Here is a 17,388-nt window from a genome sequence, read left to right on the forward strand (position 1 = left end):
AATGAGCTTATCGGTTCTGACAGGTTCTGGAGAATCAGTAGTGGAAATTTTGAGTAGTTTGGAGAACCGGCAAATACCAACTCCGGCTGGTCCCAGAATGGGGTGAGAATGGAGATTTTGCAATACCCTTCCCCCAGGAGTGGGGAGGGATGGGGATTTTGCACTATCCTACCCCTGCCACACCTACCAAGCCACGCCCACAGAACCGGTAGGCGTGGGCAAGGGGCATGGCCAACCCGAAGTCTCTCGTGTCAGGAGCGCCTGTGGCAGCCCGAGCGCTCTGCCAGTGAAAACGAGCTCCCGAGCTCTGTTTTCCTCGGCGACGGCCTCCTGCAACTCTCTGCCAGCAAAAATGGAGCTCGGGAAGGCTGTACACAGCTCTCCTGAACTCCATTTTTGTTGGTAGAGACCCACAGGCCAGTTCTTCACTGTTTCCTGGGTGGCCCGGTGGGCTAGATCAGAGCACCCCCACAGGTCAGATTCGTCCTATGGCCCTTGAGTTTGACATCCCTGATGTAGTCTTACAACAAAGTAGAATCTGCTCGGATTTCCTGTCTGGTTTTCCTGTGAGGGATGACGATACCAAACTAAGACCATCTCCTGGCAACTGGTCTTCCCACTCACCCCTAACGTCTTCTTAGTTGGTTTATTGTTGGGTGCTCCATCACTGGAGGTTTCTAAGGAGCGATGTTTTGTGGCCCGCCAGCAGAGCTGGTGGCAGAATCAGATGGTGAGGAGGTTGGGGAGGAACATGGGCTAGTCCTGGAGTCTGGGAAAGGATCTGGGGCCAAGGCCGTTTGACAGTTTTCAGCTGCCTTCGGAGTCGGAGATAAGTGGGGCAGAAGAACAGCTGGAGCCTGTTCCCGATGTGCGCATGCGCAGTGCTGCCAGGAGAAGGGAACAGTTACGGAATAAGGGGCCAACTCGGGAGTAAAGGTGCAGGTGGATGGTGAAGGGCCCCTCCCATAGGGAATAAAGAGGAGCAAAGGGGAATGGAGTTTGCAGGAGACAATTAGTTCACTTCATTAGGGTGAAGAACTGTTCCTTACTTCTTGCCAAGTAATTGCTGCTACAGCATGGTGCTTGGAAGATATCAGCCTGGCAGCTCTCCAAGCCTGATAAAGGTCTGTGCTTGTGAAATCTCTTGAAAGACTGTTGCCGGGACTTTGCTGGAGAGGAATTCCCTTTCAGCTAAATAAAAGAGGTTTTATCAGGACGAGGAGTCTGCTTCACGATCTTGGGAAGCCTAGGTCAGAACACGATTAGACAACCCCTTGTCTGTAACAGCGTAGGGTCTCCTGCTTGAGCAGGTTTGGGGGGTTGGACTAGGAGACCTCCAAGGTCCCTTTTTCCAATTCTTTTTTTTCTTTTATTTCCTCCCTGCCTTCCAGAAATGCGACAGAAATTCGACTCTGGCGAGGATCCTTTAGATCCGGAGAATCAGCAAGGAGGATCGGGACATCAGCACCAGTGGGCATCCGAATTTAACCCCTTCGGCTCCGGGAACTTTCATTTTAAGTTTCATTTTAATTAATCTGCCTGAGCCCCCCACCCGCCTCCCAAAGACCAATGCAACACCTTGGCCAGCGAGTTGATGCACAAAGAGGACCATAACTCCTACGCAAATGGAACCGGGGGGGGGGGGGGAGGTTAGTTTCCTTAATTTATATATTCAAGTATCCCTTTTCAGATGACTGGAAGTTTTGTTCCTCGAGATAGTAATCAGGACCACGAGGAAGATGGCGAGCTCTCGCTTCTAAGCTGCAATTCCCACGAAACAGTGACTGGGAAAAGGGGATGGACGATGCATGCAGAGCCTTAATCCCGTCAGTGAATCCCGCCTTTCTTAGGGACATGTTCAAAGTTAGGTTGAGCTCCATCTAAGCATCTCGAAAGTTTTTTTGCGCCTGCAAGACCCAAGGAAGCTCTGCCATTCCTATGATCCACCGTCTTTTGCCACGGAAACCGTTCATTTTTAAATCCCAGCAAAGGGAAGGTTTGTCCTCTTTTTTTCTTTTCCTTTCTCTTTCTCTCTCTCTCTCTCTCTCTCTCTCTCTCTCTCTATCTATCTATCTATCTATCTATCTCTATCTCTCTCTATCTCTCCTCCCTCCCTCCCTCCCTCCCTCTCTCTCTCTCTCTTTAAAAGGAAAGCATGCCGTTTTGAGTTCACCTTCCCAAAGGAAAGCTTGGCCGGACACGTTTGACTTTGGAGGCCATGGGACGGTTTCAGTAACTGATGCCAATGGGAGATGCCAAGAATTGTGTTTTTGTGCCATCTCTCTGGTAGGGGAAGGAGTTGGGGGGGGCGGAAGAGGGAGGAGAGACAAACTTTTTCGGGGCAAGGTCTGTTCAACCTTGGAAGGAAACACCCCCCCCCCCTGCGTGAGACTGGAAAAAGGGAAGAAAAATAAGGTTGGTTTTGGTTGCTTTTGAGCCTTTCTGGATGGTATTCTTTATGGGTGAATGTTGGTTTTGCACATTTCCTCCTACTTCCAAATACTGGAGGAGGACACGAAGAACAGTATGGATTCGGAGACAAAAAATTGATACCCTCCCCTCTGTACCCAGATTTAATATTTTTCAGGCATAATCCAACAGCTCTACCACTAACCGTGAACGCCTTCATTTTCTACAGTTAGTTAAAATTTCATTTTTTTCCCTCCTCCTCCTCCTCTTCTATTTTTATCTAGTACAGTCATTACATAAAGCCTGGTCTGCTTCAAGTTGTTATCATCGGAGTCCAGGAGAAAGTGGGGGGAGAGATTAAGGAGAGGTATTAATGTCCTGTCTTTACCGAGAAAGTGTCAAGATTAAAAGTTTCGTATTGCAGAAATAATTGATTATTTTATCCCCTCCCTTCCCCCCTTCCCTCCCGCCCAACCTTTAGCATTTTGCTGGAGCAAAGGTTGAGGAAGGGACTGAAAGTGCTGAGTTAAGAAGGCTGAAGGTTCAGCGTAATTGGCTTCTCGGGCCCTTCTGAGCCAGAAGGAGAAAAAACAAGAACAACTAAAATACATTTTAACTCCAGGTTGAAATTCAGCGTTTTAAACTGGGTGCAGTTGGGTGAGCCTGGAGTACGGAGGGGGTAGTAAGGCTGTGCGTAAAACAAGACATGTTTTTGTTTCCAGTTCTGAGTGAAATAGATCAATTTGGAACGTTCTCCCAAAGTGTTTCAAGTGTACTTATTCCGAGAGAACACGCCATCCGTTGAGAGTCTCATCCAGTGGGGAAAAAATACGACATAGGAATATGCCTCCTGTTGCCTGTTTTTGCTTTCTAAAGCCATCCAAGTTAGGGTTTGAATGTTATCCACCACTCAGTCCACACACAAAAATGGGCAAGAGGATTATATTTGCTTTTTTGCTTTATTAATCACTAGCCGATAGCCAGGCGTTACCCCAGTATTTATTTATAAGAGGGGGAAATGTCCTGGTCAAATGTAATTTCTAATGTTGGATTTACCCCCTTACCAGAGGGAGCCCCCTTGAGTACTGTGAAGACGTTACCATGGGAACTCCACTCCGCTATACAGTAGAAGCCATTTTGCGGCAGTATGGTAGAAGCCATATAAAGGCACAACAGGCTGCATCTTAACAACAGACACCCCGAGGGGTGTTAGCAATGTCGTACCTCCACAGTCTTTGTCTCCAGAAAGTAAGTCATCTGGTGTAAGATTGAGATTGTCTTGGCAACGTTTTGGCAAGGTCTCACTCGCCATCCTCAGGCTGGTGTTTTCGACTTAAAGCGTGATCGGCGCTGCCGTCTTTCTATAAATCTTGGTGGGGTGTGTGGAGTTCTGGCGTTATTTCAGTAAGTGGATTGATTGGCTGTGTGACTGTATCATGATTGGTAGATTGGTGCTTGCTGTGTGTCCATTGTTGTTTTGTATTGTAACAGCCTGGATGGTGGGTGACGATAAACGTGACGATGCCTCTCGCCTGCCAGACATCTGGAAACCAGCCCTGGTCAACAAACAAGCCCCACCCACCACCCAGCCGTTACAACACAAAACAACAACGGACACACAGCCAGCACCAATCAGCACCAATCTACCAATCATGATACAGCCACACAGCCAATCAATCCACTTACTGAAACAACGCCAGCACTCCACACACCCCCACCAAGATTTATAGAAAGACGGCAGCTCCGATCACACTTTAAGCTGAAAACACCAGCCTGAGGATGGCAAGTGAGACCTCGCCGAAATGTTGCTAAAACAATCTCAATCTTACAAGGGAAAAAACCTGAATACAACAAGACCAGCATACCTACACCCGTGAAAATCTAACTGTTTTGTTCCAGCTCGGAATGTTTTACACATATCCTAAAAGGGAGACCCCACTTGTGACCCATCCTCCACCCCGAAGCACCGGAAGGCAGAATAAGAAGCCACGGATGGAAACGAAACAACCTAGAACTAAGGAGAAATGTCCTGACATAACAAGGAATCAGTGGGCCAGCCTGCCTTCAGGAGTTGGGGAGCTCCATCGGTGGAGGTTTCAAGAAGAGATTGGATGACCACTTGTCTGAAATGCTATGGCATGTGGCACCATGTTGTCTGGCGCGCGTGGTGTCGCCTGTACCTCTTTCGGGTTTTTGGTGTGCATGCGTATGTGGCGATCAGCTGGCCTTTGTGCATGTGGCAGTGCCGGAAACTTGAACAGCTGGTCTTCCATTCCGTGGTGTGAGCGTGCACACTGGCCAGCTGATTGTTGTGTATGCATGCGCTGGAAGACTAGTTTTTTGCCCTCTGGAGCCTTCAGGGAGGCCTCCTGAAGGCTCCGGAGGGCTAAAACCGGCCCTACGAGCAAACCGGAAGTCACTTCCAGTTTGTCTGTAGGGGCGTTTTTCGTCCTCCAGAGCCTTTGGGGAAGCTCCTGAAGCCTTTGGAGGGCCTCCGGGGGGGGGGGGACAGGGGAGGCTGTTTTTGCCCTCCCCAGTCTTCTATAAAGCCTCTGGAGCCTGGGGAGAGCGAAAAAGCATGCCAAAAATGGGGGGGAGCGCTGGTTGTGCGTGCATGTGCGCTGGGGTATGCAAAGCATGGGTGTGGCATGCCCATGAACAACCCCCCTGCGCTCCCCCCGCTTTTGGCATGCGAGCCAAAAAAGGTTCGCCATCACTGTTCTAGGCCCATCAAGTGGCTTTCTGTCAGAGACCAACTCTCCCCTCCATAGAGCAGAATAGAAAAGATGTAAAAGATCTATCCTAGGTCAGGGGTCAGCAACCTGTGGCTCTGGAGCCGCATATGGCTCTTTCATTCCTCTGCTGCGGCTCCCTGTCGCCAGTCAGCACCACAAATTTGAGAGGAGCATCCAGTTTGAGGAGGGGAGGACTCCATTTTAAGGGGTGGGTTTTCCAGTCAGCTCCACAAAAGGCTTTCTGTTAGGACAGGTAGAGGAAAAAGGACGCCGCACTAGGAGGAGACTCTATGGTGTGGAAACGGGACTTCCAGTTGGCTCCAGAATTGGATTGGGGGGGGCTTGCAGTTATGACCTGTGTGGCTCTTTGAGTGTTTAAGGTTGCCGACCCCTATCCTAGGTGTCCTATAAGTGGGAGATCTGGAGAGAAAGTCACAGCAGCATGGGAAAAAAGTGACTTGCCACTAGCCCTCACATAGCTCTTGTAGCATCCTTACCAGGAGTGGTATTCACTTACTTTACCTACCAGGTTGCAAATGTGAGTGTGCATACTCGCTCACACGCATGCACTTGGCCTTCTGCACAGGTGCTTTGGCTTGAAAACGTGCCTAAATAGGACGGCATAGAGCCAGAGCAGGTGGACGGGGCAGGGCTAGGCGGGGTGGGTCCACCCCAGGGGTGGGTTCCTGCCAGTTCTAACCTCTTATATAGGTTCCACAAATCTACAGTGACGTTTAGAACCGGTTCCAGCTCCCTCCCCCCGCCCATCCGCACATCATCAAGATGAAGAGCAAGACGAGGAATTCTGGGAGTTGAAGTCCACAAGTCTTAAAGCTTTCAAGTTTGAACACCCCTGGGGGGGTTTTTTTCTAAAGGGTTAGGGGTGCAAGGGTCTTGTAACTTGACAGCTTTAAGACTTGCGTGCTTCAAATGCCAGAGTTTCTGAGCCAACATTTTAGTTGCTAAGCAAGAGCATTGTTGAGTTTCACCACATTTTACAAGCTGGCCATGCCCACCCAGTCACATGGCTGGCAAGCCACTCCTACCCAGTCACATGGCCGGCAAGCCACTCCCACAAAGCAGACCACACCTACAGAAGAGGTTCTAAAAAAAATTGAAACCCACCACTGGTCCACCCCCACTCATGATGTGTTCACTACCAGTTTGGCCGAACGGGTTGAATACCACCTCTGATCCCCACATTCACATAATCAAAATCCATGCATTTGGCCCCCAGCAAGTACAGGGAGTCCTCGATTTAGCGACCACTATTGAGCCCAAAATTTCTGTGGCTAAGTGAGACATTTGTTAAGGGAGCTTTTTCTCCTCCCCGTATTTTACGAATTTTCTTGCCACCGCGGTGTTCACTGCAGTTGTTAAGCGAGTAACAGCATTGTTAAGTGAATCTGGCTTCCCCGATAACTTAACTTATCGCAACATTACCCCAGGACACTGAAGCCGTCATTAATAGAAGTCAGTTGGCAAGGATCTGAATTTTCCTCCTGTGATCCTGGGGCGGCTGCAGCAGTCATAAGTGCAAACAATGGCCATAAGACACTTTTCTGTACCATAACTTCAAATGGTCATTAAATGAACTGCTGTAAGTCAAGTACTACCTGTATTTATGACGATTGCAGTGTCCTGGCGTTATATGACTCTCATTTCCCAACCTGTTTCCAGCAAGCAAAGTCAATGGGGAAGCTGGATTGGTTTAACCATGTGATTCACTTAACGACTGCAGTGGTTCACTTTAGAACCATGGCCAAAACAGTTGTAAAATCAGGTTCGAATCTCTGTGCAGCTACCTTGGCTTAGCAATGAATCCTGGCCCCAAATATGGTCCTAAGCCAAGTCAGCGACAAGAGATTAAATTTACATCCTGGCTTGTGTTTCAGAATTCAAGGCTGTGTTGTCTCTTCTGATCTTCTTCCCATAACAAACCCAAGTATAGATTGGGCAGACCAGTTTCAGATTGAACTGGTCAGTGTGACCGATCTAAAGCCAGACTGGGGTCTTCTCTAGCTAATGATAGACTAGAACTCGGGTCTCGCCACTCCCTAGTTCAAATCCTCAACCAGGACAGTTTTACGTGCGAACAAGAAGTATGTGGATTTAGTAAAATACTTTTACGAACGCTGAATTGCAAGAGCTGTGGTTAGAAATGCAGTAAGTATTGAACGCAGCCAGGAGTTCAATTTAAGGCTAATTCAGCCTTCCATCCTTCCAAAGTTGGTAAAACGAGGATCCAGATTGTTGGGAGCAATAGGTGGCTTTGTAAACCACTTCGTGCTGTCAAGCACTCTTGATTAGTGCTTAGTGCTGTCAAATGCTATAAATGCTCTAAATGTGATACGGCTGGGCTCAAACCAAAGATGAGATTGAAATGCACATGTGCTCCACCCAGCTGGTTAGATCAGGGGTGTCAAACTCGATTTCATTGAGGGCCACATGCAGGTGTGAGATTCAGCCTGTTCGGACTGGTTCGGGCAAACCAGATGCTAATTTTACATCCGGTTCATTGAACTAGCAGTTGCAAGGACTGGCTGGCCACATCCACTCCATCCCACCCCTCCCAGGAGTCTCCAGGCGGCCCATTTTGCATGCCAGGTAAGTGCAGGGGTGTAACCATGAGGAGGTTCTGGGAAGGCGAAAAATGGGCCTCCCGGAAGTTCCAGAATTCCGGATGTGGGACAGTCCTTCGTTATTTCCAGGGTGGCCCCACGGGCCAGAGCTGGCCACCGGGCCTTGAGTTTGTCACCCTTGGTTTAGATCATTTAATTCAGTAAGATTAATTCCCCGGCCTCCTTTCCCACCCTTTCCGACTTTCCATGTTGAAGTTCCAAAGACGACAACTCACATTGGGTACTTCAGTCGCAAACAGTGTGTCTTTATATAAAACAGGTCACAGACATGTTTACTTTTTTCTTTTTTTTAAAAACATAGGACAATAAAATTGAGTTGTACACCTCATAATTGAAAGGTTGAATCCTATACACTAGCGTTTCTCAAACTCTGCAGTTGCGGAAGATGGGTGGACTTCAATTCCCAGAATCCCTCTGGGTAGGGAATTCTGGGAGGTGGAAGTCCCCATGTCTTAAGTTGTAAGGGTTGAGAAACCAAAGCCGATGAAGTATTTGAAAGTCTGTCAGATCTCGGAATGGGAAGGAGCCCCTCTTTCTGTTGGCTGTACCAGGGGGGCCTTGAACAGGGGCATCAACACTCAATTTCATTGAGGGTCACATCAAGGCTGTGGTTGACTTCGGGAGGTCCCGGGGACGTGGCTGACTGGGTGGGCATGGCCAGCTTGATGCCACTTCACTGGGCATGACCAAGTGGGTGGGTGTGGCCAGCTTGACGCCACTCCCCAAACTGCTGGCATGTTTCTCTTCAAACTGGGTAGACCAGGCCAAAGCAATGCCAGCATCTCAAATTTTCTAGGGCGGCCCCACGTGCTGGATCCAACCACATCGCGGGCCAGATGTGGCCCACGGGCCTTGTGTTAGACACCCTGGTTCTTGAAGAAACAGAAAGCAATTACCCAGGTCCATTTTTTTCTACCGTTTCCCCAAGAATAAGACACCCCCCGGATAATAAGCCCAATTGGGCTTTTGAGCGCATGCACTAAAATAAGCCCTCCCCCCAAAATAAGCCCTCCCTGAAAATATTGCAACACAGCAGCAGCCATGAGGTGGCCACGCTTACCGCCTCCTGCACCTCAAAAATAAGCCCTCCCCGAAAATAAGGCCAAGCACTTATTTTGGGGGTCAAAAGAAAATAAGACCCTGTCTTATTTTCGGGGAAACACGGTAAAGATCTCAAACCAGCTCTCTAGAGGCATGGAGGAAGCAGATGGCCGGCTGTTAAACTCCATCCTGAACACTGCTTTGGGGAGAGGTGAGTTACTAGAATATCCCTAGGTTGAAGCTCTCCAACCCAGGACAGTCAATTCGCAAAAGACGATTAATCAGAATAAGCCTTAACCCAATGCGTCTCAACCCTGGCCACCTGAAAATGTGTGGACTTTCAACTCCCAGAATTCCCCAGTCTGGGAACCGAAGTCCACACGACATAAAAGCTGCTAGGGATTGTGAACACGGCATGCTTTTTCTCCAAAATCTTCCCGGATGCTTGGCTTCAATGCTAAGGATATATATATATATATATTTAGGCAATTGTAATAAAGGTGTCATTTGATCCAATGGTTAACTTCCATCTTCCCCCAAAACGGTTTCACGCATACACACACTTGCGCACAATTTAGCATCTGCCAGCAGTTAGGAGTGTTGACTGGAGGGAAAATGTATTATACACCCTATTCGGGAGGTTCAATCTCCACACTATATTAAGAATATCCTAGCACAGTGATGGCTGAGCTTCGTGTCGTCGCGTGTGCTGAGAGCACACGCATGACAGCGCGCCCCAATAATGCGACACCACCCCGTGTACCCCGCCCTCCTGTGCATGCGCGTGACACATACCCCCATGCCCGTTTTGGGCCTAGTACGCCTCCTTCCAGCCTCCTGGGACCAAAAGCAGGCCGCACGGGTATGCCGCACTCCCGTGTTCCTCTCCTGCCTCCCTGTGAATGTCCGCACGACCCAGTGGTGGGATTCAAATAATTTAACAACCGGTTCTCTGCCGTAATAATTTCTCCCAACAACCAAACTGCTCAGAAAGTTAACAACCGGTTCTCCCGCAGTGGTGCGAACCGGCTGAATCCCACAACTGGTATGACACACACCCCACCCTCCCTGCGCATGCTCGTGTGTCTCTGCATGGCAGAGGCCTGAAAATCAGCTGGCCGGTGGGAAGCACGCACACATGTGCAGTGGAGCTGAGCTGTGGCAATGGTTCACGGGCTTGTAAAGAGGGCTCTGCTTGACACCTGTGCCATCGGTTCGCCATCATGATCCTAGCATTTTGAACTATGAATAGGTCTCCAGTTGTGATGTCCACCCAGTGCAGATCAGTTGTCCCCCACACCAGTGGTGGGATTCAGCCAGTTCGATCCTATTCGGGAGAACAGGTTGGTAACTTTCTAAGCAGTTCGGAGAACCGGTTGTTGGAAGAAGTCTCATTTTGTTTTTCCCCCACTTTCCAGGGCTAATCCTGTAAGGAAGGCAGGAAGGAAACATTCTGGTGTTGTTTCTAGCCTAATCTTTATTGCCCTGCTTACAGAAACTGCCTGTCCAGTTAACCCTTATTACCATTGTAACAACTAAGGCGAAGTGCCCATTGACCTGAGTGACATTGACTTGGCCACACCCACAGGATCACATGACCACTGAGCCCCGCCTACCCAGCTGGTCATTAGGGCAGAGAACTGGTTGGTAATTTATTTGAATCCCACCACTGGTTAGGGGTGCAAGGGTCTTGTAACTTGAGAGCTTTAAGACTTGCACACTTCAATACCAGAGTTCCTGAGCCAACATGACTGGAGGAGGAATTCTGGGAGTTGAAGTCCACAAGTCTTAAAGCTCTCAAGTTGAACACCCTTGGTTTTTTTTTTTCCTAAAGGGTTAGGGGTGCAAGGGTCTTGTAACTTGACAGCTTTAAGACTTGCGTGCTTCAAATGCCAGAGTTTCTGAGCCAACATTTTGGTTGTTAAGCAAGAGCGTTGTTAAGTGAGTTTCACCACATCCACACCCACCAGTCACATGACTGGCAAGCCACTCCCACTCAAGTCACATGGCCAGCTAGCCACTCCCACCTGGTCACATGGCCGGCCAGCCACTCCCACAAAGTAGGCCACACCTACAGAAGAGGTTCTAAAAAAATTTGAAACCCACCACTGCTCCACACACACTTAAGTCCCCTTGAATGACAAACCACAGGAGGTGATTTATCTTGAGTTTCAGTCCCTCTCATTGGCCACATCGATTCTTCTGAACAACCGGCATCAAAAAATCTTGAGAAGCAATCTCCATTCTTGCTGAATACCTATACAGATACATATATAGATGTGTATTAAAAGTCCGTTATACACTTCTCGGCAATAAATAAATTTGCCCAATGTGGCATTGGCCAGGATCAGATCCGGAAACATGCCTTCTGTCCATCTCTAGATTCAGGGTCATCCTCACGATGTAAGAAAGTCCAAACCGAAGGATTTTTTAAAAAGTTCTCCCTTGGTACGGGTGTTTTTTGGAAGAGTCTTTGTGGCCTTCTGGGTTTCGCAGGGAAGCATCCAAAAACGATGGGAATGGTCCTGATCCACCATCTCTCAGGTTAAACATAGGCGTTCTTACCATACTGGCCGTTACTGCTAGCATTGGACTCTCTGCGGGGACGAGAGACTGAGGGGTTGTGAGCCGACGTGCCGCCTTTCGGGGCTTTGTAAGGATACGTGTAGCTAGGAGTAGAAGAGGAAAGAGGTCAGTGTTTGGATTCAATAAGATTTCAGAGAATTACAGGGGGTTCTTGACTTACAACATCTTCATTTAGTGACCATTCAAAGTTACAACAGCACTGACAAGGGTGGGATTGAAAAAATTTAAGCAATCGGTTCTCTGCCCGGTTACTAGGTGGCCGTGGCCTAGTTGGCTTTCTGCACCAAGGTGTGTGGGGGGGGGGGTTGCCCTGCCCAGGCTCCGGAGGCTTTCCTCAAACCTCCAGGGAGGTGAAAACGGCCTTCCCCAGTCTCCAGAGGTCAGAAACAGGCCCATTTCTTGACTTCTGGTACTTCTGGTTATGACCGGTATGTCCCAATACGGGCATTACCAGTGCCTGCTGGGAGCACCAGGTACCATTCTGGTACGGTGCTCCGGAGGGCCCGCCCACACTCCTTACCGACATTTGAAGTTTTTGGAGCTTCCGCACATGCGCACAGAGCATACAGCGCCCGTGCGACACTCCGCTGAGCAGCTGGGGTGTCACAGGCGGTAAGTATGCATGCGTGTGCTGTGCCCATTCATGTGGTGGGCGCCTGGCCCCCTTGCACCGTACCGGTTGCAATGGGATCCGGAACCCACCACTGTTCTGGTAGGCCTGTTTTCACCCACTCCAGGTTCCGCAGGGCCTCTGGAGACCGGAACCAAGATGCAACCTGAGAACTCCAATTAGGAAGAGGGAATGGGGATGTTGGAGTGAGACAGAGGCGGAGCCTGGGTTGCCCGTCAGCCCTCAAATGGAGAGTCAACAGCCCCCAGGGCTGGAGGTGGCTGATGAGGACGAGGAGGAACAGCTGGATCCAGTGCCTGACGCAAGGATGTGCAAAAGGCAGAGGAGAGGAGAGCAGTGGAAATCCATAGGCCGGTCCTTGGGACAGAAGAGTCACCGCTGCTAGTGAAATCCCACCCTAGCTCTGGAGTTAAAAGGCAGAGGGCGTAGATGAATAGATGCGGCAGACAATTATTCATCTCCCGGCCTGCCGGACTTGTTAGCCTGCGGTGAGAGAGAAAATTTTTGCTGGGGCTGCCGGAACTCCTAATAAAGTAATCTTCGAGTTAACTTCAGAAGATTTGTCGGCTTTGCGTCAGAACAAAAAGTCAACAGGGAAGCACTAACTTAACTCCAGGGATTCACTTAACAAACTGCGGCAAGAGAGGTGGTAAGTTGGGGCAAAATCCACTTAGCAGTTAGTTAGACTTATATACCGCTTCATAGGGCTTTCAGCCCTCTCTAAGCGGTTTACAGAGTCAGCATATCGCCCCCCACAGTCTGGGTCCTCATTTCACCCACCTCGGAAGGATGGAAGGCTGAGTCAACCTTGAACCGGTGAGATTTGAACCACTGAACTGCAGATAACAGTCAGCTGAAGTGGCTGCAGTACTACACTCTAACCACTGCGCCACCTCGGCTCTTAACCACAGAAATGTTGAGCTCGACTCCTGGTCATAAATCAAGGACAACCTGTATTTGGCACACCAGCGCGTCTCTCTCTTTCTCACCTGTTGTCCTGGGATGAGTTGTTCCGACAGGAACTGAACAGAAAACAGCCTCCGATGATCACTAGCAAGGAAGAACTCCAGCCTAAATACAGGGCAGGCCCAATTTCGTATCTGAATAAACAAAAGGGGTACAACTGATTAGTGGACTGGTTGATTGATTGATGCATTGACAATTCACTTTTCTGGATCTATGCGAGGGGTTTTAACCCCTGTCTATCAGGAAGGGTGAGCTGAGTCAGAAGGATTGGTTCAAAAGTCCCCTAGCGAGCAACAACCAATTAAATATGAGCCAATTGTTGTTTGCCTCTTGATTTATGATTGTATCTTATGATTTATGATCTGTGACTTACTACTTTGTTGTTTGTATTTATACTCTGATGCACCAGAGACAAATTCCTTGTGTGTCCAATCACTCTATTCTATTCTATTCTTATTATCTTCATCTGTTTCTGTTTCCAATCTAATTCTATTCTATTCTATTATAATTCTATTCCATATTTTGCTTTCTATTCTATTCTATTCTGTTCTATTCTATTGCATATTTTCTATTCTATTCTATTCCATATTTTCTATTCTATTCTATTCCATAGTTTCTATTCTATTCTATTCCATAGTTTCTATTCTATTCTAATTCTATTCTATTCTATTCTTATTCTCTTCATCTGTTTCTGTTTCTATTCTAATTCTATTCTATTCTATTATAATTCTATTCCATATTTTGCTTTCTATTCTATTCTATTCCATATTTTCTTTTCTATTCCATATTTTCTATTCTATTCTAATTCTAATTCTATTCTATTCTTATTCTCTTCATCTGTTTCTGTTTCTATTCTAATTCTATTCTATTCTATTCTGTTCTATTCTATTGCATATTTTGCTTTCTGTTCCATATTTTCTTTTCTATTCTAATCCTAATTCTATTCTATTCTACTCTGCTACTTATCTAGGACAGAACTTTCAACCTCCTGATTGGGAGGCGAGCATTTTCATCAGTAGTCTGCTCAAAGGCAGGCTATCAATAAAATATAAATCTATAAAATATAAATCAATCTATCTGTCCTGCCATTTTCTTTCTTCTCAACCTTAGACCCCCAGGCTACTCTGAGAGAGAAAAAGAATATGGATCCACGTATTGGATACTTACTTTGTCCCAACAAAGAGCGGGTTAAAAAAATCCCGGGTGATATTGAAGGCATACCATGAAACGGTCACCATCCCGCAGAGACCTGAATAGGAAAAATAAAAAGATATTTGGGGTGAGAAATAGTTTTTGGGTGGAACCCTGGAGTGGATGGACGTGATCTGCTCTTTTGAAAACCCGATAGCTGGAGGACCAAGGGATCATCCAAAGAGAAGGACAATGCCTTCATTTAGAATGGAATGGAATAGAATAGAATAGAATAGAATAGAATAGAATAGAACAGAACAGAACAGAACAGAACAGAATAGATTTGCCAAGTGTGATTGGGCATACAAGCAGAGGTGGTATTCAGCAGGAAAAAAATCATTGATATTGTAGCCGCTAAAAAGGTCATGACAGATCCAGGTAACATGGATGAGCTTATCGCCTTCTTCTCCTTTACTCTAGAAGGGGGCCTTTGGGGGCAAAGCAGAGGTGAAATTCAGCAGGTTCTGACAGGTTCTGTAGAACTGGCAGCGGAAATTTTGAGTAGTTCAGAGAACCAGTAAATACCACCTCTGGCTGGCCCCGCCCCATCTATTCTCTGCCTCCTGAGTCTCAGCTGATCGGGAGGAAATGGGGATTTTGCAGTATCCTTCCCCTGCCTCACCCACCAAGCCATGCCATGCCCACCAAGCCATGCCACGCCCACCAAGCCACACCACACCCACCAAGCCACGCCACACCACGCCCACCAAGCCACGCCACGCCCACCAAGCCAAGCCCACAGAACCAGTAGTAAAAAAAAATTGAATCCCACCACTGTAGGCAAGGAATTTGTCTTTGGTGCATATGCTGTCAGTGTACATAAAGAAAAATAAAATAGAATACATTCATCAAGAATCATAAGTTAGAACCCTTAGTGATAGTCAAAGGTTACTAATAAGAAATCAAATCATACCAGGAAAAAAGTAAAACAATATGAATTGTAACGTGGCACGACAAAACCGCGCTCGTCAAAATAGCGGTGATAAAATTGCGTCGCTAAAGCCGCGACGTCATCACCACATGTCATCACCGCCGCGACAACAGCGCGGCAAAAGAAGGGCGCTATAAAACGGCGCCGCAGCAGAAAGCCGATTTCAATTAAGGTAAGGGTTAGGATTAGGTTTAGGGGTTTGTTTTAGGGTTAGGTTTAGGGTTAGGTTTAGGTTTAGGGTTAGGTTTAGGGTTAGGTTTAGGGTACTGAGTGCTTGGGAATGCGCGGATTTGCCCTCCGCGATTATGTCATCGCGGTAGGGTCGCGTTTTTCCTTAGCGCTTCCAACGTCGCGAATTAGTCTTCGCGCTTATGTCTCCGCGGATAAGGGCTTCGCGGATTTGGGGTGGAACTGAATTGTAAAGATACAAGAAACATGGTTATAGTCATAAGTAGGAAGAGATAGGTACTAGGAAAGATGAGAAGGATAATAGTGATACAATTTTAGTAATATTTTGAAAGTGGTGAGGGAATTATTTGTTTAGCAGAGTGATGGCGTTTGGGGAAAAACTGTCCTTGTGTCTAGTTGTTCTGGTGTGTAGTGCCCTATAGTGCCATTTTGAAGATAGAAGTTGAAAGATTTTATACCCAGGATGTGAGGTCTGTAGATATTTTCACAGCCCTCTTTTTAACTCATGTGTTATACAGGTCCTCAGTGGAAGGCAGATTGGTAGCAATTGTTTTTTCTGCAGTTGTAATTATCCGTTGAAATCTGTGTCTGCCTTGTTGGGTTGCAGAGCCAAACCAGATAGTTATAGAGGTGCAGATAACAGACTCAATATGAAGAATATGAAGACTATGGAAGAAGACTCACAAATGTGCGGCTATGCAAACTGAATCAAGTAATACACAGATTGGATCAAGGAAGAAAGAATCACAAGAAGCATTGTGGCGACGAGACAACACTCTATATACTTTGCATAATCTCAACATCTTTTTTTATCATGGGGTAACCAAAACTGGATGCAAAAATCATCATCTGGGTGATTAAATGCCTGGAGACTAAAACATATGGAGAATGGCTGCAGGGTTTGGATTTGGCTAGCCTAAAGAAAAGAAGAATTAGGAGTGACATGATAGCAGTATTTCAGTATTTGAGAGGCTGCGACAAAGAAGAGGGGGTCAAATTATTCTCCAAAGCATCTGAGGGCCACGACAAGAAACAATGGGTGGAAACTAATCAAAGAGAGAAGCAACCTGGAATTAAGAAAAAAAAACTTCCTAACAGGGAGAACAATTAACCAGTAGAACAGATGGCCGTCAGAAGTTGTGGGTGCTTCATCACTGGAGGTTTTAAGAAGAGAATGGACAATCACTGGTCTGATATGGTATAGGGTCTCCTGCTTGATGAGGGGGATGGACTGGAAGACCTCCAAGGTCCCTTCCAATTCTGTCTATTCCATTCTATTCAATTTCATTCCATTCCATATTTTCTATTCTATTCTATTCTATTCCATTCCATATTTTCTATTCTATTCCATTCCATTCTATTCTATTCCATTCTATTCTATTCCATATTTTCTATTCTATTCTGTTCTGTTCTATCCCATTCCATTCCACATTTTCTATTCTAGTCCATTACTTTCTATTCCATTCCATATTTTCTATTCTATTCTATTCCATTCCATTCCATATTTTCTATTCGATTCTATTCCATTCCATTCCATATTTTCTATTCGATTCTATTCCATTCCATATTTTCTATTCTTTTCTATTCTGTTCTGTTCTGTTCTATTCCATTCCATATTTTCTATTCTATTCTACTGCATTCCATTCCATATTTTCTATTCCATTCTATTCCATTCCATTCCATATTTTCTATTCTATTCTATTCCATTCTATTCCATTCCATATTTTCTATTCTTTTCTATTCTATTCTATTCCATTCCATATTTTCTATTCTATTCCATTCTATTCTATTCCATATTTTCTATTCTATTCTGTTCTGTTCTATTCTATCCCATTCCATTCCACATTTTCTATTCTATTCCATTCCTTTCTATTCCATTCCATATTTTCTATTCTATTCTATTCCATTCCATATTTTCTATTCCATTCCATTCCATATTTTCTATTCTATTCTGTTCTATTCCATTCCATTCCATATTTTCTATTCTTTTCTATTCTATTCCATTCCATATTTTCTATTCTATTCCATTCTATTCTATTCTATTCCATATTTTCTATTCTATTCTGT

General features: G+C 46.4%; 2 protein-coding genes across 2 annotated transcripts in view; one reads left to right on the plus strand and one right to left on the minus strand.

Annotated features, from left to right (window-relative positions):
* Nucleotides 1-3,163, plus strand: part of LOC148046603 (dnaJ homolog subfamily C member 3-like) — a 33,485-nt gene extending 30,322 nt beyond the window's left edge. The window contains exon 12 of the mRNA XM_087714160.1: nt 1,392-3,163. Within this exon, the coding sequence (XP_087570286.1) occupies nt 1,392-1,534 (143 nt within the window). The 3' untranslated portion in view covers nt 1,535-3,163. The remainder of the gene's footprint in view (nt 1-1,391) is intronic.
* Nucleotides 3,164-8,010: 4,847 nt separating this feature from the next.
* The window catches only part of CLDN15 (claudin 15), a 20,058-nt gene continuing 10,680 nt past the window's right edge, over nt 8,011-17,388 (minus strand). The window contains exons 3-5 of the mRNA XM_087714162.1: nt 14,178-14,259; nt 13,034-13,144; nt 8,011-11,496 (exon numbers count right to left, since the gene is read on the minus strand). Of these exons, the coding sequence (XP_087570288.1) occupies nt 11,373-11,496; nt 13,034-13,144; nt 14,178-14,259 (317 nt within the window). The 3' untranslated portion in view covers nt 8,011-11,372. The remainder of the gene's footprint in view (nt 11,497-13,033; nt 13,145-14,177; nt 14,260-17,388) is intronic.

Source organism: Thamnophis sirtalis, unplaced genomic scaffold, assembly GCF_051295495.1.
Source record: "Thamnophis sirtalis isolate CommonGarterSnake01/CBP01778 unplaced genomic scaffold, rThaSir2_p1.2 scaffold_4, whole genome shotgun sequence".
Taxonomy (NCBI): Eukaryota; Metazoa; Chordata; class Lepidosauria; order Squamata; family Natricidae; genus Thamnophis; species Thamnophis sirtalis.